The sequence below is a fragment of the Spea bombifrons genome, chromosome 5 (genome assembly GCF_027358695.1).
Source record: "Spea bombifrons isolate aSpeBom1 chromosome 5, aSpeBom1.2.pri, whole genome shotgun sequence".
NCBI classification, from domain to species: Eukaryota; Metazoa; Chordata; class Amphibia; order Anura; family Pelobatidae; genus Spea; species Spea bombifrons.
Genome location: NC_071091.1, coordinates 5,394,391 through 5,417,303, shown reverse-complemented (window position 1 = coordinate 5,417,303; position 22,913 = coordinate 5,394,391). Strand labels below are relative to the sequence as shown.

The following is a 22,913-nucleotide window of genomic DNA, read 5'->3' as shown; positions in this document are numbered from 1 at the left end:
CTGCTGCCACCCTCTCACATATAAATAGATGAAATGCAGTTCCCTGAAAACATTATACCCAACTGCTTTAATACTTACAGCGTGTTTGTACTGAGCGTGTGTGATATATGTACGGCATTGTGTGTTTCTGTGTGTTTGTGTCTTTTTAATGATTTTGTTTTACCCCCGGGGTACTTCTTCATATTTTAAAGGGCTGGGAGGGGCATCTTCGTTGAAGCATTGCAGATATATCAGCGGCTTTACTGAGACTTTACGTGACTTTGTGACATGAGAGATCTTTAAGTAACTGAGCAAGAATTCAGAATGTTAACATTTTATTGTTATACACATTATCGGGGCTTTGAGGGCAGTAGAACCCTGCGATACTCTCATACCCAGGGGGCATCAGGGGGAGGAAAGAGGGATTTGGGTCCCACAGAGGGACTGTTCCTCTGAAAGCAGGACACTTTGGAGTTATGCCGGCGTGTGTCAGGGGTACTCTCACTCCTCCCTCTGGATACATGGACGTGATCAGCCCAGTAAAGCTCCCAGTTACTCCTGCCCTTGGTGTGAGCTGCACTCACCCTCAGCCGGGATCCAGGGATCAGGGGCCACATCCTGTGTGCCGCTGGGAGGGCCGGGAGGGCCGGGACTCATTAACCAGCCAGGACCAGCTGCAGGGAAGCCCAGCAGGACTACTGAAGACAGATTTTGGTGGCTGAGCTGCAATGGAGAGGAGAAGAGCCAACAGGGACCTGGGGTCTGATACCCCCTAATACCAGGACAGGGGGACCCCCAATCTGCCTTCTTCTATGGAGGGGGGAGAAGGGGCAAGAAGATGAAGCAGACCCTGTCTGTGAAGGTAAATATCTGCAGAATGCAGGGAGAGGGGTCTGGGGTCTGCATTTACCCCTATGGGGGGCAGGGGGGATTTGGGTGTATGTGTGATCGCTGCCAGTACTCTCTGTCTCTTGAGGGGTTAATAAAGTAGATACTTTGTGAAAATCCCTGCTGGGGACCAGATGCCTGCAGACCGGGCAGGAGAGGGCAGCTCCTGGGGTAATAGGGAGGCAAAGGCCGGCGGGTAACATACAGCGCAGGGCAGTTATTATACACTACAGGGCAATTACTATGCAGCGCGGGGCAGATTCTATACAATGCTTATCAGGTAATATACAGCGCAGGGCAGTTAATGTACAATACTGGGCAGTTACCATACAGTACACGGGGGGTAACATACAGTACACGGGGGGTAACATACAGTACACGGGGGGTAACATACAGCACACGGCGGGTAACATACAGCACACGGGGGGTAACATACAGCACACGGGGGGTAACATACAGCACACGGCGGATAACATACAGCACACGGCGGATAACATACAGCACACGGGGAGTAACATACAGCACACGGCGGATAACATACAGCACACGGGGGGTAACATACAGCACACGGGGGGTAACATACAGTACACGGGGGTAACATACAGCACACGGCAGGTAACACAGCACACGGTGGATAACATACAGCACACGGGGGGTAACATACAGCACACGGGGGGTAACATACAGTACACGGGGGTAACATACAGTACACGGGGGGTAACATACAGCACACGGTGGGTAACATACAGTACACGGGGGGTAACATACAGAACACGGCAGGTAACATACAGCACACGGCGGGTAACATACAGTACACGGGGGGTAACATACAGAACACGGCAGGTAACATACAGCACACGGCGGGTAACATACAGTACACGGGGGGTACACATACAGCACACGGCAGAAATGTGCCACCCTGGGCAGTGAGGTTGCAGTGCTGGGCAGGAGCGTCTGGCATGGGCAAATAATAAGGGGTTAAAGGGTGGCCGTGGCATCTGCGCACTTCTACTTTTAGGGCTTAAAAAGTAAGATCGGGCTTAATACGAAAAGATATATATTTGATAAACACCCCAACAACTTATTTATACCAGGAATATTTTAACCATTTGCAAACCGTTCAGATTCCGTAGCGGTGTTACAGCGACAATATACAATTTCATAATACCTTTAACACAGGTTAAGGCACGCTGGTACAGAAGGAGAAGACGGCTCGCGTGAGCTGACAATCTATTAACAATAAATCTAAGTAACCCTTTCAGTGCCGGGATGCATGTAAAAAGGGCCTGGCCTGGCACTGAAAGCGTTAAGTCCTGCTGGTGGGGTGGACGGCGCGGACCCCGATCCGCTCTCATCACACAGGAGCGGAGCTGTGGGGTTTAAACTATTTAAATTGGTGGGGAAAGGGCTGAGTCTGCAGATCGCTCCCCGCAGGCCCCTCGCAGAGCATTGTTTTAACCCCGCGATGTGCTGCACCGTGTCGCTCACATGATACGGAGAGAGCGGGGAGCGCTGACCGGCCCATCAATTTACAGACATCAGCAAACGTTTTACCCGCCACTGGATTTTATTCTTTCGGGTCGGGCCGGCGGTTATAATCGAGTGTCCTCGTTTGACCTCAGTCGTTACAGCGTTAATATTTTTTTTAGTGCAGAAAGGGGTTTTTCGGGTCTGAGTACAAGTGAATGCTGGCTGGCGGATTAAGGTCCACTCTTTTAACCCTGTAAGCACCAGTCTGTTAAATCAAGCCATTTAATTGGAACTTGAAGGGTTAACTGTAACAATGAGGGCAAACATTTATGTTCTGTTTTTTACATCTGATGATATATCGAGGATTTATCGCTCTAAATGGAAGACTATATTTAACGACAGGTTCCTCAGTATGTACAGATTGGGGGGAGGGAGGAGAGAGACGGGGAGAGAAGAGAGAGACGGGGGGGGGAGAAGAGAGAGGGCTGAGAGAGAGAGAGATGAGGGAGAGAAGAGAGACGGTGGGGGAGAGACGGGGACAGAAGAGAGAGACAGGGGTAGAGGAGAGAGACGGGGAGCGAAGAGAGAGATGGGGGAGAGAAGAGAGAGAGAGGGCTCAGAGAGAGAGAGAGAGAGAAATGAGGGAGAGAAGAGAAAGACGGGGGAGAGAAGAGAGAGGGGGGGATGTGATAGAAACATTCTAATGCATAAAGGGATTTAACAAAGTACAGGAGGGAAGTTTATCTGAAAAGAGGAGAAATGATAGAACAAGAGACCAGAATCTAACACTGTGGTGTCAGAAACTTAGATGGAATATAAGGAAGTTTTACTTTACTGAGAAGGTGGTAGATAAGTGGAACAGCCTCGCAGCAGAAGTGGTAGAGGGTAATTCAGTGAGGAGATTTAAACACACATGGGATAGACATACGGCTCCTGAATCTAAGACGAGACCAACGACTGATTAAGGTCTGAGTCTTTACATCAGACTAGACGGGGGCCGAATGGGTCTGATTCTAAGTTTTTTTCTGTGTAAACTGTATTTTTCTAGATTAATATTATTGAGGACTTTTTGGCTCGCTTATACTTCTTAAGAGGCCGATAGATTGCAAGCTCATAAGAACAGGACCCTCTTTTCCTTCTCAATCAGTGTTTAAACAGCTGTTTATCGTCTCACTAAATACTAAATATTGTCACTATCCCGTGTTGTACATCGCTACGGGATCTGCCGGCGCTATATAAATAAAAGTAAAACCAGGTAACGAGGGCAGCCGCGTGCCGGTTATTTTTTAGGAATAATAGACATTTAGAAACCATCGCATGTTTGTTGGGTAAGTTGGTAAGCGGTAGGATGAGCCCCCCGGCAGAGGTGGCCCTGCAGAGTAGGTGCTCGTGTTCCCGCGGCTGGAGGTGAGAAGGTGTCGGGTGAGGGTGTCGGGAGGAGGTTCTCACAGATCCGGAGGTTTCACCGTATAGATATATATAGGGGGTGCGAGAGACTTCTCTACGAGAGAAGACAGCCGGCCAGCGCTCCGTCCTCTGCCTTAAGGTAAGTGGGGAGAGGTAAAGGGTCTACCGAGCTCTCAGCTCCTGTACCTCGTAACCCCTGCCCCTCTCGGCTCTTGCCCCCCTCGGCTCCTGCCCCTCTCGGCTCCTGCCCCTCTCGGCTCCTGCCCCCCCTCGGCTCCTGCCCCTCTCGGCTCCTGCCCCTCTCGGCCCTTGCCCCCCTCGGCCCTTGCCCCCCTCGGCTCCTGCACCTCTAGGCTCCTGCCCCCCTCGGCTCCTGCCCCCCTCGGCTCCTGCCCCCCTCGGCCCTTGCCCCTCTCGGCTCCTGCCCCTCTCGGCTCCTGCCCCTCTCGGCTCCTGCCCCTCTCGGCTCCTGCCCCTCTCGGCTGTCTCGTTTTAGACGCGTGAAATGTTGGGAGGAATTTATTCTGAGTAATTCTATAGAATATATATGGCGGAGTTCACTCCGGGTCAAGACTCTGAAGGACCTCGGGGACTGCATTTCAGGAATTCCAAGATGTAGCCAAAGATTGTACCGCGCTAGCCACAGAAAGCAATTCTTATTATTCATCGATTTATATAATTATTATTATTTATTGATTTAAATATATAGCGCCGTCATATTCCGCAGCGCTGTACAATGGGTAGATACCTTTATTGGTTAACTGAAGCGTAATAGTTTCCAGGTAGAGACATATTATCCTGAAGGAGAGACCTTGATAGTCCCAAAAGCTTGCAATCTATTATACGTCAGCGCTGAGTTTTAGTGAGCCTCAGCTAGCTGTATGCTTAAATTCCCTCACTGTATTAACAACTACCACTTCTGCTGGGAAGCCATTCCTCTTATACACTACACTCCGAGTTAAGTAAGACGTTACAAGTAACCCGATTCTGTCATGAAAAAGTATAGTTTCTCACTTTTCATATAAACCACATTTTTTTGGATTTATATTTTTTCGCTGTCTTTTTAAAGGTAAAGTAATACTTGTTATTATTATTATTATTATTTTTTCACTTAATCCCCCAGATCTGCTTTATGGGCAAACTCAATAGGCATAAAAATAATTCTGGTGCAAACTTTGGAAAAGTGTTTTTATCGCCTTAGCAACCAATGTTTCATTGGTTACCATGGTGATAAGACAACGCTCAAACTTTGCACCAGTAATGACTCTCATTGTGCTCGTTATTAGAAGATCAGACTTCTATATTACTGTATACAGCGCTGGGGGTTATATTACTGTATACAGCGCTGGGGGTTATATTACTGTATACAGCGCTGAGGGGTTATATTACTGTATACAGCGCTGGGGGGTTATATTACTGTATACAGCGCTGGGGGGTATATTACTGTATACAGCGCTTGGGGTTATATTACTGTATACAGCGCTGGGGGGTTATATTACTGTATACAGCGCTGGGGGTTATATTACTGTATACAGCGCTGGGGGTTATATTACTGTATACAGCGCTGGGGGGTTATATTACTGTATACAGCGCTGGGGGTTATATTACTGTATACAGCGCTGGGGGTTATATTACTGTATACAGCGCTGGGGGTTATATTACTGTATACAGCGCTGGGGGTTATATTACTGTATACAGCGCTGGGGGTTATATTACTATATACAGCACTGGGGTTATATTACTGTATACAGGGCTGGGGGGGTTATTACTGTATACAGCGCTGGGGGTTATATTACTGTATACAGCGCTGGGGGGTTATTACTGTATACAGTGCTGGGGGGTTATTACTGTATACAGCACTGGGGGTTATATTACTGTATACAGTGCTGGGGGGTTATATTACTGTATACAGCGCTGGGGGTTATTACTGTATATAGCGCTGGGGGTTATATTACTGTATACAGCGCTGGGGGTTATTACTGTATACAGCGCTGGGGGTTATATTACTGTATACAGCGCTGGGGGTTATATTACTGTATACAGCGCTGGGGATTATATTACTGTATACAGCGCTGGGGGTAATATTACTGTATACAGCGCTGGGGATTATATTACTGTATACAGTGCTGGGGGTTATATTACTGTATACAGCGCTGGGGGTTATATTACTGTATAGAGCGCTGGGGGTTATATTACTGCATACAGCGCTGGGGGGTTATATTACTGTATACAGCGCTGGGGGTTATATTACTGTATACAGCGCTGGGGGGGTTATATTACTGTATACAGTGCTGGGGGTTATATTACTGTATACAGCGCTGGGGGGGTTATATTACTGTATACAGTGCTGGGGGTTATATTACTGTATACAGCGCTGGGGGGGTTATATTACTGTATACAGTGCTGGGGGTTATATTACTGTATACAGTGCTGGGGGTTATATTACTGTATACAGCGCTGGGGATTATATTACTTTATACAGCGCTGGGGGGTTATATTACTGTATACAGCGCTGGGGGTTATATTACTGTATACAGCGCTGGAGGGTTATATTACTGTATACAGTGCTGGGGGGTTATATTACTGTATACAGTGCTGGGGGGTTATATTACTGTATACAGTGCTGGGGGTTATATTACTGTATACAGCGCTGGGGGTTATATTACTGCATACAGCGCTGGGGGGTTATATTACTGTATACAGCGCTGGGGGTTATATTACTGTATACAGCGCTGGGGGTTATATTACTGTATACAGCGCTGGGGGTTATATTACTGTATACAGCGCTGGGGGTTATATTACTGTATACAGCGCTGGGGATTATATTACTGTATACAGCGCTGGGGGTTATATTACTGTATACAGCGCTGGGGGTTATATTACTGTATACAGCGGTGGGGGTTATTACTGTATACAGCGGTGGGGGTTATTACCGTATACAGCGCTGGGGGTTATATTACTGTATACAGCGCTGGGGGTTATATTACTGTATACAGAGCTGGGGGTTATATTACTGTATACAGAGCTGGGGGTTATATTACTGTATACAGCGCTGGGGGGTTATATTACTGTATACAGCACTGGGGGTTATATTACTGTATACAGCACTGGGGGTTATATTACTGTATACAGCGCTGGGGGTTATATTACTGTATACAGCGCTGGGGGTTATATTACTGTATACAGCGCTGGGGTTTATAATACTTGTTTTCGATGGGACATTCTTTTTGTTTTCCGGGAGAAATGATTGTACGTTTATGGAAAGCCATATTTTATGTTTTTATAATCTTGCGTTTTTTCTGATGCCGTTTTATGAATTTATTCTATTTTGACTTTTTAGGTTCTATAGCCCATTTTTTGAACGCAAGCGCGATGTAGAAGGGCGAGGAAGAAGAGGTTTCTCTGGCTGCTGAGCGGGAAACCCCATGAGTCCACCCCCTGCTGCCATCGCCCATGCTGGGCTCCGGAGAATGGGGAGCACGGGCTCCACGTGTAGCTCGCCCACCTCTTTGGTCAAAGTATGCGCCGATCACAAGGGGGGAATTAATTGGTTGAGTTTGAGCCCCGATGGGCGCCACCTGCTGACCGCGAGCGAGGACTGCACCGCTCGAGTTTGGAGAACATCGGACCATCAGTGCTGTAGGCTGCTGCAAGGTGGGTCCTGACACTATGAGTCTACCACCTCTACTGAGAGGCTGTTCCACTTATCTACCATTCTCACACTAACATAAAACTGGGTTAGGAGACCAACGTTCTGCATGTTTAGTAGAAGTCCGGCAGCGTTCTAAACACAATGTATCCTTTCACTTGTGTGAATTCCTGGAGTTTTGGAAAGTTCTGAGAAGGTAAAATACATGTTTAGCTACAACGTCTCGAGTAACAGCGACAGAGCGAGTTCGCTTCTTGGATAAATCTTCAAGGAACAGAAAACAAACAGAAACGTTCTAGAAAGATCCAAGAGACGTTGATTAGAACAAATGTCTTTACAGCCTTCCAGCCAAACAAAGCGCGGTTTATTTCCACTAACTTGTAGCTGGAAGCCGACAACCTCTTCAGCGGCCGACGAGGGCGTAATTATGATGGAATGATCAAAAAATATTTTAATTGCCGCTATAAATATTGCCTAGTTTTCATTTTATTAAAATAATCATTCATCCACCAATAGGAGCTCAGCTTCTTGCCGTGTGAAGCGGCACTACTTGCGGAAGGATGCGTATAAAAAGAGTCCGGTGCAACGTTTCAAAATCGGATTGATCACCTTGGCAACCAATGGAATGGTCCAATCGGCAAGAACGTTTCCATTGGTTGCTATGGTGATAAGACCACAATAATAATCAGGGCCATCTTTACATTTTACTGTAAAGGGCAGCTTTGCCGTAAAAATAAGTCATGTTAATTAAAAAATTTTTTATTATATGATGTGGAGAACACGTCAGACTTCAAATAAATAAACTTATAAATATATCGCAAGAAAGCAAAATATACTTAATTGGGGAGGAATCTTTTTTTTTTCTAAAAAGTAAATGGTAAAAATAAAAACATAACCAATATAGGGTTTTCTAGAATATTTAAAATATTTCTGGAAAAATGCTTGTCTTAGTGAGATAATTTTACATTAAATTAGGTGCCGCAACTAGAGCTGTGCCTGGATGGAATTACTATTTTTTCCACGTGGGTTTAGCTTAGAATTGGAACAATATGCATATAACGTATATAAAATGATGTAAGCAGATGGATGTAATTAATGTATATATTATTGATATATACTTTAATATAATACATACCAGTAATATTGTTGATATATGAGTTAGCTAAAATATTAACGTATATATTATATACATATACTACTGTTCAAAGGTTTGGGGTCACTTACAATTTTAAGTGTTTTTGAAAGAAAAACACATTCTGTCAATTAGAATAACATGAAATGGATCAGAAATCCAGCGCAGACGGGGTTAATGTTGTAAATGACTATTGTAGCTGGAAACTGCTGATTTTTAATGGAATCTCTTCATAGGCGTACAGAGGCCCTTTATCACTCCCATCACTCCTGTGTTCCAATGGCCCTTTATCACTCCCATCACTCCTGTGTGCCAATGGCCCTTTATCACTCCCATCACTCCTGTGTTCCAATGGCCCTTTATCACTCCCATCACTCCTGTGTTCCAAGGGCCCTTTATCACTCCCATCACTCCTGGGTTCCAATGGCCCTTTATCACTCCCATCACTCCTGTGTTCCAAGGGCCCTTTATCACTCCCATCACTCCTGTGTTCCAATGGCCCTTTATCACTCCCATCACTCCTGTGATCCAATGGCCCTTTATCACTCCCATCACTCCTGTGTTCCAACGGCCCCCTATCACTCCCATCACTCCAATGGCACGTTGTGTTTGCTGATCCAAGTTTAAGTTTAAAAGGCTAATTTATCGTTAGAAACCCTTTTTGTAATTATGTTACAGCCAGAAATATCCTTGTTTTCCATGAAAACAGCTGAGTGACCCCAAACATTTGAGTGGCTGTGTATATCTATCTATCTATATGGTAACCGATAGAATGGTCCTGGCAAAAGAAACTTTCCGTCGGTTGCTATGGTATCCAAAGCCACCTTTTCTGTTTAACCCCCATTGTCTCTCTTGTATGATGTCACACGTATGCGAGGGCTAATTACCCGTCACCTGTTCTCACCTTTTCTTTCACACCTGGTTTCAGGACACGGCAGCTACATAACGTTCTGTCACCTGGAGAACGAGACGGCGTTTACCTGCAGCGCTGATCACACGGTGAGGAAGTGGGAGGTATCCACAGGCCTGTGTCTGGCTGTTTATACCGGACACACGTCAATCGTCAACAGGTGAGCATCTTCTCGCAGATCGGCCCCATCCGGCCCTCCTGCTGTAAAGACTCAAACCTTAATCAGTCATTGGTCTCGTCTTAGATTCAGGAGCCGTATGCCTATCCCATGCATGTTAAATACCCTCACTGCATTACCCTCTACCACTTCTGCTGGGAGGCTGTTCCATTTACCTTACCTATCTAGTTGGGCTGCTGCTAAACTGAAAACTTCATAAAATGTAGCTATAAAATAAGCCTAAATCTGACTTCCGGAATATAAAAGCCTAAAATTGTACAGCGCTACGGAATAATAATATAAAACAATAAATAATAATAATAATAAAATTACCAGTTTCCTATATATTTTACTGCATCTCTCAATTAACTCCCAAATGAAATGCCGATTTTTCCCCCAGTTATTTTTCCTTCTTATTATACTGATCACTTTCCAGTTCTATTTAAATTCTGGAATAAAGACAAGTAGCCCCCCCGCTGTGCAGCGTCACAACCTTTTTCGTTTTAAATACATCGGCATTTCCTGAGAACGGTGACGAGTGACGGTGACGAGTGTCAATCACCGCGAGATTGTTTAAAAAAAATGTAAACTATCGCTTTTTTAATTCATTATTATTTTTGCGAGCGGAGCCCCCCTTTCCCTCGCACATCGCTTCGCCTTGGTCTGTCGGTTCTAGTTTTGTCAGAATGTAGGGACTGTAAGAAGCACTGCAGGAATATATAAATAAAAGATAATATCACTTTAGGTGAAACGTTGAAGAGTTGTGACTATACGCCATGTGCTGGATGATGATACAATTGGTGGCGCGAACAGGAACGTTGTCGGTCAAACTTTTGGGGGAAATACAGAGAATTTTCGAGATTAGTGGCCAATCTGCTTTGGTTGTAGATCAAGGTCCTCTTGGGCAGAGACGGAAAGGTGATGTCGAGGTGGCCCTGGCACTTTATGTTTTTATGCTCACTTAGCGTACTCAGCCACAGATCGGGTGAGTTTGTGGTGCTATCGGCTACCGGTCCAATAGTCTTTTGTCCGGTGTGCCAGTGGTCAGTCCAGGCTTGCTCTTGGGTGAAGAACATGGTCTTCTTCTAGCCCATGAAGAGCAATGTGACCCCTGTCCAGTGGATACTACTGCTTCACAGCCTCCAGAATTGCATCATGTTATATTTGTGAGAGCCGATTGTCTAGAAGGGCAGTTTATTCACGAACATCTCAGAGAGAGGGTTAAACCATCTACGCACGAGGCGTTGATACATGACATTTCGGTATTATTATTACTTCTCCAGGATCCTGGTCGTCAAAGACTATGTATTCAGCGGATCTTATGACCGGACAGCTCGCTGCTGGGACATAGAGACCGCCAGGCAGTTACAGGTGTTCCAAGGCCATCGCAACTGCATCCTGAGCCTGGCGCATTTTTCATCCGATGACATCTTGGACGAGTCGGACATGGAAGGCAACGAGGTGAAAGAATTTATCGTGACGGGGAGCACGGACTGTACGGTTAAAATCTGGGAAGCGTCCAGTGGGTGTTGTTATCAGACGTTACGGGGACATTCAGGAGCCATAATGTGCATCGTGCTGGATACCCCAAACAGTGAGCTGTTCTCTGGAAGCATGGACCATACCATTCGGAGGTGGAACATGGCAACCGGCCACCAATTAAAAGTGTACAAAGGACATCAAGGATCTATTATATGCCTGGAGGTAAGGAGTATGAAAGAAGGGGGGGGGCGGTTAAGTCTGATATTTTTTAGATAATTATGATATAAATCACATCTTCAAAATTGGGAGCACCAGAAATAGCAGCTACGCCAAAACAGAAAGGGCTTCTTTGAAGAAGGTTCCGGTATTCTGGAACGTACGTGTTAACTTGTACATATATTTGGGTTGTTCTCGTTGCCCACTCAGCCCATTCAATAATTTCAATTAAATTAAATGGCCGCCAGGTCTACAATCTGGCACAGAGAGTTTAAGTTTAGACAGGGAGTTAAATCCCAAACGAAGCGTTTCAAACACCGTTAACGCTAATTCTAGGACTAGACGGGTCACTGAATGGAGCCCCCCGTATTGCGCAATCGGTAACGCATCACCTGGGCGCACACCGGGAATTTGTTTTGCTCGTATTCGTATCCCTGGAGCTGGGAGTGGGCATCAGGAGACACAACGCTTAGGAGGACATGTCCTATCTTGCCGTTTGCTCCTTTTTTTATATTAATAATTTAAAGCGGGCCGCCCGCTGTTTTGCCTTGTTTTTAGGGGGTGGTAAAGGTACGTTGTCTAGTGTTGTGTGCTTAGTAAGTTATCATTACGTGAAGCTATACATTACATTTACATCGTGTAAATATGAAGCATTAAATAAATGTACGCTCGTATGCGGTATGGTATTGTGCCCGTCATGATCTATCAGTGTTTTGCAACAATTTGGGGAAAGGCTGTAGCCGAATCCTAGGGGAATATTGTGGGACAGTTAAAAAAAAAAAGGAATTTTACCCCCTGCGCAGTTTGAAAAAACAAACATCTGTAACTTTTTAAAATCCGATTCGGAATGGCAGCAGTGAAAATAGAAACATAGACTTTGCCGGCAGACCGGCCCCATCCGGCCCCCGTCTACTGCCCATTTCTCCTGCTGTAGAGACTCAAACCTTAATCAGCCGTTGGTCTCGTCTTAGATTCAGGAGTTATATGCCTATCCCATTTTTAAATTAAGTTTTACCCTCTACCGCCTGCACTGGGAGGCCATTCCATGTATCTACCATCCTCTGAGTGGAGTAAAACATCCTAAAATGCATTTGATAAAGCACTGCGATACAACCAGATAAAACAGAGGGATTTGGGTCTAAAAGTGAGACTGGCTCTCCTAGAAAGGGACACCTTGGTGGTCGGTGAAGGGGAAATTTCCGAGAAGGCGAGCGGAATAGACGCATTTCATTCCGTTCAGTGAGTTCCAGGCAGCCTGATTAATCGTATTTTTTGTAGCCAGCCTTGACCGAGTGTCCGCTTGTTGCTTGAGTTCACCACTATTCATCCTTTGAAGTGCTTAGAGAAAGTCTCTGACCTGTAATCAGAAGTTTCCTTTCCTTTCAAAACTTGAAATGATTTTTTTTTTGGGGGGGGGGGTTTCTTTTTTGTATTCCGTCCAGGAAGATGACTTATTATCTTCTTTCCAAATGGAAATAATCACCGGCTTTATTTTCTTTGTAAGGAATTATTTGGTTCTGTGCATGTCAGATTGAATCAGTGTTTATAGGGTGGGGTAATAATAATCGTCCTCCTTTGTTTCTTCTGGAATGATTCACGGAAAGGACTAAATCAGACTCCCCGTATCTTACGTCGGCAGACTACAAACACAAATCACAGATTCAATGTAAAAATAAACCGATACAAGGGTCGGAATTAGTTTGCCAAATTTCCCAGAACAAATCTTTTCCCTGCATTTTTACAATGCATATTAGTGGGCATTTTTCACGGGGACCAACGCATTTTACCGCATGAAAATCCGTGCATGCTGTCTTTTGTTATTTGAGTTTGAAAATGAGACTTCTGTTTCCTTTTCCTCCTCCCACTGTCGGCTTCTGCCAGAACAGGAAGTGTACTTAAGTATGATTTGATTAATGGAGGTGCTGCAGATATGACGCTGTAACATAATGCAATGCAGAAGACCTTAACAACTTTAGGACACTATTAAAAAATGCCCCAAACAACCACTAGAACATAATAGAATGTACTGGAGTTTTTAGGCCTGCAGGGAGATTTTCCCACAATGCACAGGAGATCAGGTTATCCGACATCAGCCTGGAGTCTTCCTTGTCAGCAGAAGCCAGCATCACTGTATAAGTTTTATGGAAATGTATGCCAGTGCCAATACTCTAAAAGTGTTTTTAATGCACAGACGTTCATTAGTTGCCATAGAGACCCTGGGGAGTCTGTACAGACCATGCTGGTGTCGCTGATGCCCCCCCTGCTGGCTGATCACACTTACTGCGATCAGGTATGCAGGGCAGCGGAGGCCTGCTTCATGATCGCTGTGCAATGAGATAACAGTGAGAAGACGGGGAAATAGTGTTTATTCCTCTTTAAAAAAAAAATAATAATAAAACAAAAATGTCACAAAATATATAAAATTAATTAGAATTTCTAAATACTGCACTTATCGTACCGCCCCTTATTATGTTGTAAACTGTAAGGCACTAAGTACTGTTAGCGCTAAAACAAAAAGTAATTATACAAAGCTTAGTGATGTCACCATGACATCATCAGGAGTCTAGAAAGGTTCTTGGACCCACTTAAATATAAACATATACTGTATCAGCGTATATATTATGTATAATATGAGTGTTTCGATCTCTGCACACCGGTACGGCTGAAATCAATGTGCTGACAGGCGTTACAAACCTTCATCAAGCAGTTGGTAACGGGATACGTTCTCGGGGAAGAGAGACCACAGAAGTCCATCTGTACTCAACCAAAATAACATTCTGTGCGGGGAGGTCAGAACTGGCCTCATTTTCCCCTCTGGTGGGCACGACCTGCTTCCAACACGTAGTCATTACCTACACTACGCTTCCCGCTAATTGAACGTGGTGGGGTATGGAACTTGTCCTGACATGTCTCTGGAACGGACCGTTACTTGCAAACGTTCCTTGGGAGCATGAAGTCATGACCACTAATGCTAAGCGATTGGAAACAGACGCCGGGGGGGGAAAAACTTCGCTGAGGCCTGGAAAGTGTCCTACGAACACTAGAGAAGTGAATCTTCAGTGGCAACAAGATATTCTCTATCTTGTGGCCAACTCGCCAAGTGCCGTTCCATGATGTCATAGGTACTCGGGGCCCTGTCTACTCGAAGGGCAAGTCCACCAGAAGTAGCCCTCTCGGCTCCCCTTGATGGTCCGGTCCTCGCGACAGTAAATGTCCCGAATAATAAGAGCTGCGTTCCACCTGCTTTGTCGTAAGCACCTGATCCACCTAACTTAAGTCTGCAGGGCCAGGCGAAACCTCTCTCTGCGGCGTATTATTTCATATACAGAGGAAATATAATATAAATGAGGTGATCTAATCACCAGAGCAGTCAACTAAATGTTCCCGCTGAATGAAGCTTTAGTTGCTTTGGTGATTAGGCCACTAATTGCCATGTATTGCTATTAAAACATTTATTAGGGGTGAGATTCTGCTAGAAACCCAATTTTACATCTATTTAGCTCCATTCGTCAGTTTAGGAATATTTTATTTATTATGAGCTTGTGAAATAGACACAGAATCCACATTTCATGGTGATGACGTGATCTGGATCGTCACCATTGTTATTAGAAGACCGTATTATGTGTGTGGATGTTCTGCAAATCGACTTTTTCCATAAAGACACATTTATTACAGGTCTTATCCTACATTATCTCACGCAGTTACACAAATAGCTACCGATAGATTATCCACGGGCGGCTGCATGTCCTCTCTCTGTTATAGTCTTAATGAACCAGTCGGACTCTCTGACTAATGAAAGTCTATGGGGGGACGGACTTCATTAGCATTGCCATAAAGCATCAGCTCAGTGTGGTGTTTGAGCCGGGAAAAATCACCCAAAATATCTCATGACTGACAGCAACGGCGGCTCCAGGTCTGCAGATTATTATTATATTATATTATATTAGTGAGAACTTCAGCAGTAAAGATATTTGTAGAATTTTGAAGTTTCAAAGAACGATCAGCATGAAGACCCTGCTGGGTTCTCTGACGACCCTCTGTGTTGCGGATCGCATGTGACCAGGAAAGCAGGGCTGCAGAACTTTTCTCCCTGATCTCCGTAGAATCTGCAGAGAGATCAGAGTGAGAGAGTTTCTACCAAAAACATGAAAAATCATAATAAAATATAGTACAAAGAAAATAGACTGCCCCCCTGTGTAGAAAGCAAGCTCCATAAAGACACGGTGGGGTGAATTTGGGATGGATGAACTTGACCGGCCGCACAGAGCCCCGTCCTCAACCTCATAGAACACCTTTAGGATGAACCGGAATGGAGATTGCAAGCCGGGCGTCTCGTCCGACATCAGCGGCTGACCTCACAAACGCTCTACTGGATGAACGGGCAAAAATCCCACAGAAACCTCCCCAAAATCTTGTGGAAATCCTTCCCAGAAGAGCGGAAGCTGTTATATCTGCAAAGGGGGGCCGACTTCATATTATTGACCAGGGTTTTGGAATCGGAAGTCCAAGAAGCTCATATAGGTGTGATAGTCAGGAATCCACATACTTTTGGTCATTTAGTGTATTCTAATCTGGTTAAATTAAAAAGGGTAGTATATATATATTTTTTTAAATCTGGCGTGGGTCTTCTAGCCATAAATCTTCTATTTGAAAGCCTCGTCTCACTGACTCTGACGGGTTTCTTATAATATAAGCTAAGCTCCCGAGCCAAAGAAAACACAGAGGGACTCGCTCTCCAGTACGCTCTGCCGGATTAGTATCGGTAATCCTATCTGTAGATCGTTTTAAACAAAAGAAAAAGAAAAATAATAATTATCTGGCAGTCCTTCCAGGGTCCTCTCCCCTGCGACCATTTCCTAGAAGTCTCTTTTTTCCTAAACACAGCTGGTATGAGAGCCGGGAAAGTCTTTGTCTTGGAGAAATGCGTTCAGCAAACGGTGCAGATGACAGCAGAGGTTCATTGGATAATATTGACATGTACGCGGCTTGAGTATTTACACAGACCGCGTGTAATTGGGTTTCAGCTGACTGCAAACATTTGAAAGGGAAACAAAACATGCGCGGGGTTTCAAAGAACAGAACTGTTTATCTTGGTCTGCATCTTCTTTGTGAAATCATTAGTTTGATCGTTGGCCCACTGGCGAGGACACGGAGGACTATGCTCAACACGTGTGTGTGTGAATGGAGGGGTCTCATTAGCAATCTTGCAATTTACCGTCATACACATGCCTATTTTCCAGTAAACAACTGGGGTAATTGTACGGTATGGAACATCGAGTACTCCGGGTTGGGTTGGTAATAATAGCCCCACAAACTCATGGTCGACATATGTCCATATGTAACCACACATAATCATGTTACATCCATGTAATGCGCATGCTTGGTACATTTTCTGCCTCGAAATCTCTTTTATTGAGGACTAGTGGAGTACCTGGTATGTCATGAGTTAAAATGAGTAACGGTGCTTAGCACAAACGTCTTTACAATGACACGGTTTAAATGTCTGAAATGAAGTTCAGGCATTCATTTTCTGTTGAATCAAAACAGCCCCTGCAGGCAGCGAGGTTAGCCCTTTAGGTATAAAGAAGGCTGTATAGAGTATAAAATAAACCAAATATCGTAAAAAAAAAATCCAGAATAAATAAAAGGGTTGAAGAAAGAGACAAAATTTTGGGGACATTCCAGAACGTAATTTCCGAATCTCAGCCGTATGACTAAGCCGCTCTTACCGCAGGTTAAATAAACCTTTTAGAATTTAGGATAATATTTAGAATATGAAAACTCAGACTTTTGAAATCGTTTGTGTGTATGTAACCGGCGGTCGTGTTTAGAATGTATAATACATTCTGGATAACCGGTCTTTTCAACGCGACTCGCTGGTAATAACTTTTATGCTTCTGGTTTCTTTTTCCAGATTAAAAATTGTGTCAACGGTGGGAATGTGTGACCAAACGGGGTCATTTTTATTTAAGGGGGTGTGGTTAGAGGCGTGGCTAGGGGCAGGGCTCTTTTGTATAGCGTCTTTATGTGACCCTTTGGCCTGTTGACCTGGCACACCGGGCACATGCACAGAAGGCTGCTGGCCGTCACCTCGCCATAAATCCTAACCTGCGTAAAATGTCTATTATTTTCATAAAATGGTTCTTTTTTTTGTCATCAAAACCAGTTGGTTTGATAAATGTTAAAAAATGTTTCTTATAGTAAAAAATGAGAATAATATGTAAAGTCTGTTTTTCTCTCGCAGATGGTTGGGCGACACTTGTATTCAGGAAGTGCGGACAGGACGGTGAAGAGTTGGTTAGCAGATACCGGAGAATGCATGCGCACGTACAAGACCCATAAGCACACCGTCAGCACCTTGAAATATTACGGGGGAATCTGTAAGTTTGGGGTTTTTTTTACCCTCTGATTATTAATGTCGGCTTAACCAGAGAATTCAAAAGAAATTCAGATACATAAAAAATGTTAAATTTTAATGATTCCAACAAGTTTTAGGCAAGCAGTAAAGTAAATATACAATATATATATATATAATATATATATATATATATATATATATATATATATATATATATATATATATGTTACATATATATCTACACACACTATATTACATATACATATTTTGTATCAACAGAACAGATAGATGTTGCTACATTTTGTATTATAATACTCCATACGATATTCTGCTCATTGTTCTCCATATGTAACCCGCTATGAGTGTAATAAATCAGCGCTACGGAATTTGATGGCGCTATATAAAACAATAAATAATAATAATAATATTAAAGCATGCGTCGCTCTCTAATAAGGGATAAAAGTTTTTTGCAGACGTTGTAGCGGTTTGTGAGTCAGGGCGCATCGTGTAATTAGCTTCTCATGTTTAGCGGTTTGGGTTCCTGAGACGTGGGTTGGAATGTCGCTGGTTTTAATCATCGGGAAGCTTCTGTCTTCTGTAACAATAAATGTTAGTAAGCAAAAGGCATTTTATCCGTGTCCCGGAAGAAATGTGTTAAACTCGCCTAAGGACTGGTTTCTTTCAGTTTGCTGGACTATAAACTCAAGCCAGACATGAGGATAAATATTTAATTTATGGTTTAATCTCAAAAACAAGTGTTCACGTGGCAGGATTCCTAACGATCCACGAGTGGGCACCGCTCACACCCACTTCTGTGATTATTCAGCTTTTTTTACCCACCCAACTTGGTTATTCTCATATAGATCATACAGTATATGCCCCCCCAATCTTTATTTTTTAGGGTGTTTATGGTTACCCATGTAATTGCTATTGATTCTGAAACAAATGCCCCAGGTATCATATATCTCCCGTTTATAAAAAAATAATAATAAACAATAATAATAAACAATAATAAATAATAATAATAAACAATAAATAATAATAATAAACAGTAATACATAAACAATAATAATAAACAATAATAAATAATAATAATAAACAATAAATAATAATAATAAACAGTAATACATTAATAATAATAATAATAAACAGTAATACATAAATAATAATAATAATAATAATAATCAATAATACTAATAATAATAATAAACAATAATACTAATAATAATGATAATAATAATAAACAATAATAATACTAATAATAATAATAATAATACATTTCAGTTGTATTTGAGATGTTTTATCAGAAATAAACCTACCTGGGAACTCACAGGGTTTTTACCCCACTCCCAGGGTCTGGGTGAGTGAATGAGCAGATTTTCACTCTGATTTAATGATATCTGCACATCCCAATTAGTGCTCTATAGTACTATATCAGAGTGGGAATCTCTGCTTGAACACAGGTGACTTCATTCAGAATATCTTTACCTCCTGAAAAGTCGTGGTTTTTATAAGGAGCATTATTTGAACCATCAAATGTGTTGATTGATGAAATAATATTTTAATAGCCGCAGGGTCATCTAGGTTTTGGAAATAAGTTAAAACACAACTGGGGGGATGTTTAACCCCAATAGGAATATTACTTTTGTACCAGTTTGGTATTGCGTGTGATTTTAAATGATTCCACTGTAACTATATAACGAAGCGTAATGTAATGTATTAATACCGCCCAAAAATATATACTGTACAAAAATAAAAGGAAGAAAAATATGTTTTATTCCCAGCAACAATCCACTCGTGTAAACACTGAACTTACTGGCGAATCCTGATGAGTTTCTGGAATTCCCATTGTGATAAAACATTAGTATCCAGAAACTAAGCAGTGTTATTAATAATAATAATAATAACAATAATAATATACTCTCATAATCAAAAATGAACAATGCACATGGATTAAAAATAATGACGGAAACATAATTTAGCGACTCTGTTCTCTTATAACATATATTTGTTTAAATGCCTGATTCCAGGGCAACTAAGAACAGCTGCTGTACCCCAACCACAGTTTTATGCACGGCTGGACCCAATTAATAAACACGATATAAAGACAGACGGACGCAGGTCACTGATTCCCTTTTGTTTTAGCAACCAATGTTTAATCCCTCGCCGGTTTTGAAGCCCGTTAGTTGAAATCAAAGCATCGAAGCGTCTTTCTTGGTACCCTGAATACGTTTTAGTTACTCCATGTTTCATGGCTTAACCCTTAACGTCCAAAGCAGCTCATCATTCACAAGCTTGTGGTTTTTAATGGGGATGTGTCTTCAGCTTCGTTAGTATCCAATATGACTAACTATAGGCTCGAAGTTCTGTGTAATCTTCCGGGATAAAGGGGTCACCCTCCGAGGTGGGACCCCCATTAAAAGTTAAATCTGTTAGCGTCAAGGGCTTACCAAAAATCACAGAGGTTTGCGTGCGACCCTCAAAGTCTGGAGTTTGACCCCGATTCCCTTTAGTACCCGACAGCTTCAAGGGATGGGAATGCCAGGCCCCCCCCCAATAACCAGTGAAATAAAGCCCTGTCGGTGCCTTAGTGAAAGAAGAGCTTTCTGATCCCAGTGAGTGAGGAGCGCGTGGGGACCCCAGATGTGCGCTCCTCATGCGTCGGTGCCCCCACAGCTGCATTATTTTTTCATTCATATTGCTCTTTTTCTTGTAGTATTCACTGGAAGCGGCGACGCGTGCGCCCGAGCATTTAACACAAGGTCCGGAACCCTTCAAAGAGTTTTCCAAGGACATACCTTCATCGTCAACTCTATCCAGGTCTGTTATCAAAGCAATGCATATGGCAGCTGCCCTGCGACATATAGTTTGCTGGGGGCATTGAGTTGGGTCAGAATTCCTGAAGTTCCTTCCATTGAGGTTCATGATAACCAAAGGCATACAAACAGAACATGCTGGAGCTGACGGATAGCGTCAGGGTTCATTCCAGATCCATACCACTTAGCTAATTGACCATCTCTGCATTCCGTCACACGTGGCTTCTCCTTCCCGAGTTGCTTGTAATAGCCAAGTATCTCGGCTAATATAAATATTTTTCGTGTCCCTCTGATATTTCTGTTTTTATTTTCAGGTAGACAACAATTTCCTCTACACCGCTTCTCACGACGGAACGCTCAGAGTGTGGGACATCCGAGGCAGCTGCGAACATCACAAGGTCCACAAGAAGAAGCAGTCCATTCGCAGCAGCAACTCTCAGAAAGGAAGCCTGTCCCACATCTTCCACAACAAAGTCGGCTGCGTAATGGACCTAAACGGGGGTTGTGACCCTATTGAGATCGTGTGAGGCCACAACCTGGAAGCCGGAACACGATAACGGGAGCCGTGACCCTAAAGAGTTGGTCCGAAGTCACAGAAAAACCTCACACCGGTGCCTGGACAACTGCTAATTTTAATGGAGATGTTCTGAGAAGGCTTCTCAGAAGCCTTGTGTCCACTTTTTACTAAAATCTTGACATTTGAACCAAAGAATGTACGGACCGCAGATGGCTGGAACGTCGTGAAACACAACTAGTGAGATGCTACTATTACACAGTTGTTCCGACAGTACATGCCAATAAGCGGCATTTGCTAGCGGCTCACACCTGATGGCCAATACAGAGGCTTAGTGAGACGTTCGTGAATTAGATCTCAGATCTGCCTTAGAATATTCTTTTTTTATTTTTTTAAATGGCAACTACTTTATTTCTACCGGAGGAGACACAATCTGGTTTCCACTTTAGAGCCGTTACCAAGACTTGACAGGTGACACCGATCGGAGCCGCCATAGTTCTGAAATTAATTCAGGATGCTGTTTTTAGGGCTGCGTTAGATTACGACGACAATGGATTTCTGTTTAACGTAGACGCGTCCAGTTCTTTGGCGGTCAACAGAAAATTTGAAAGGATATGGAAATTCTGCGGGAAGCTGGCCAGCGACCGGATCACGTAAGGTCCGGGTCAATTGACTAAATGCTGCGTTACGCAAAGACCCTGATAAATTCCGCCAAGCTCCTATGGAAGCGGAAACGCAGGTATTCAGCCGGATCCAGTAGCTGCACGTTTCAACATACTGAAAGTGTTAAAACTTTTATCGATATATATATTTTAATTTAATAGCTAAACAGACCTCTTTCCCCTCTTCAGGGAACACTTGAAAATGTGGTCTGGTACTCAATGCAGATTAATGTAGAGAGAGAGAGAGAACAAGGTTTCCTTTTCTGTTATTTCAAGATTCACACCCAGAAGCTTTAAAAGGACTAATATGCCAAGCGGATCTAGAACATTCCAGGAGAGAACCTTTATTCCTAGATTTGACTTAATATTGCATTGTTTCATTTATGTCCATAATAAAGATTAAATGTGAGCTTTGTTGAGTGTATGGAGGTAAATCATGAGTATCGTATGACACAAAGACATAATTTAAGCGTCAAAATAACTTTTTCCAGCTCGGACATAATATGGCGTCTTCCACCAAGAAACCAGACAATTGTCTAGAAGCGTTGGGGTTTTCTAGACTCAGGTTTGGTGACAGAAGCCTCAAGAGGCCTTATTATCATAAAAACATTACAGGCATAGAAACTTTCTGTGCGCTTTTCTTCATATATACGACAGAATATGAAAAGAACGCGCTAACGCTTAAGAAATTCAGGTTTTATTATTAGAGTATCGTTTATACTCCGGGATAAGCCGAAATTTTAACCAAAATACAGTGGATAAGCTGAATATGTAAATTTAAACAAACACACAGACACTCACACACCCGCCCACCCCAACATACCCAGACACACAAACACACACTACTTACATACCCTCTGAAGCTGAACACTGCCTCCTCCTTGGATAGTATACCTTTGTCTTACCCCTACAGTCAACCCCCCAAGTCCAGTATGGCACGCGCGGATAAGCTGAACCCAATTTTTCAGGTGTATTTTAAAGCCCAAAATCCGTAAAATGCTCATCCATAAGTATATACATTCAATTTTTTTTTTTTTAATAATAATTGTTTTTTCCAACTTTACAAACAAGATACTGATACAATTTTCCAAACGGAATCATGTGACTTTCTTAGACAACTTGAATCTACAGTGGACATCAATACGTGGATAGCCACTGTCAGGGGTTACTAGAAGGCCGCGGAATTCTTGGAAAGAATCCAGCGGACCCATAAAGGTGGGTATGTTTTGCCAGCGTGGGTCCGGAGCATTTCTAAAATGAGGCGGAAGATCTA

General features: G+C 43.2%; 1 protein-coding gene across 1 annotated transcript; it reads left to right on the top strand.

The window, feature by feature from the left end:
- The first annotated feature begins 558 nt into the window (after window positions 1–558).
- On the top strand, window positions 559–21,111 carry WDR86 (WD repeat domain 86). The gene is made up of 7 exons (XM_053467079.1): window positions 559–841; window positions 7,085–7,398; window positions 9,454–9,595; window positions 10,876–11,296; window positions 17,535–17,670; window positions 20,365–20,468; window positions 20,779–21,111. Exons 2-7 carry the CDS (start codon window positions 7,170–7,172, stop codon window positions 20,989–20,991), a joined length of 1,245 nt encoding a protein of 414 aa, XP_053323054.1. The 5' UTR covers window positions 559–841; window positions 7,085–7,169; the 3' UTR covers window positions 20,992–21,111.
- The last annotated feature ends 1,802 nt before the right edge of the window (window positions 21,112–22,913 follow it).

Coding starts and splice junctions, on each gene's coding strand:
- WDR86 (XM_053467079.1), top strand. CDS start 7,170: ATGAGTCCACCCCCTGCTGCCATCGCCCATGCTGGGCTCCGGAGAATG. Junction 9,596..10,875: donor CACACGTCAATCGTCAACAG/GTGAGCATCTTC, acceptor TTACTTCTCCAG/GATCCTGGTCGTCAAAGACT. Junction 20,469..20,778: donor TCATCGTCAACTCTATCCAG/GTCTGTTATCAA, acceptor TTTTATTTTCAG/GTAGACAACAATTTCCTCTA.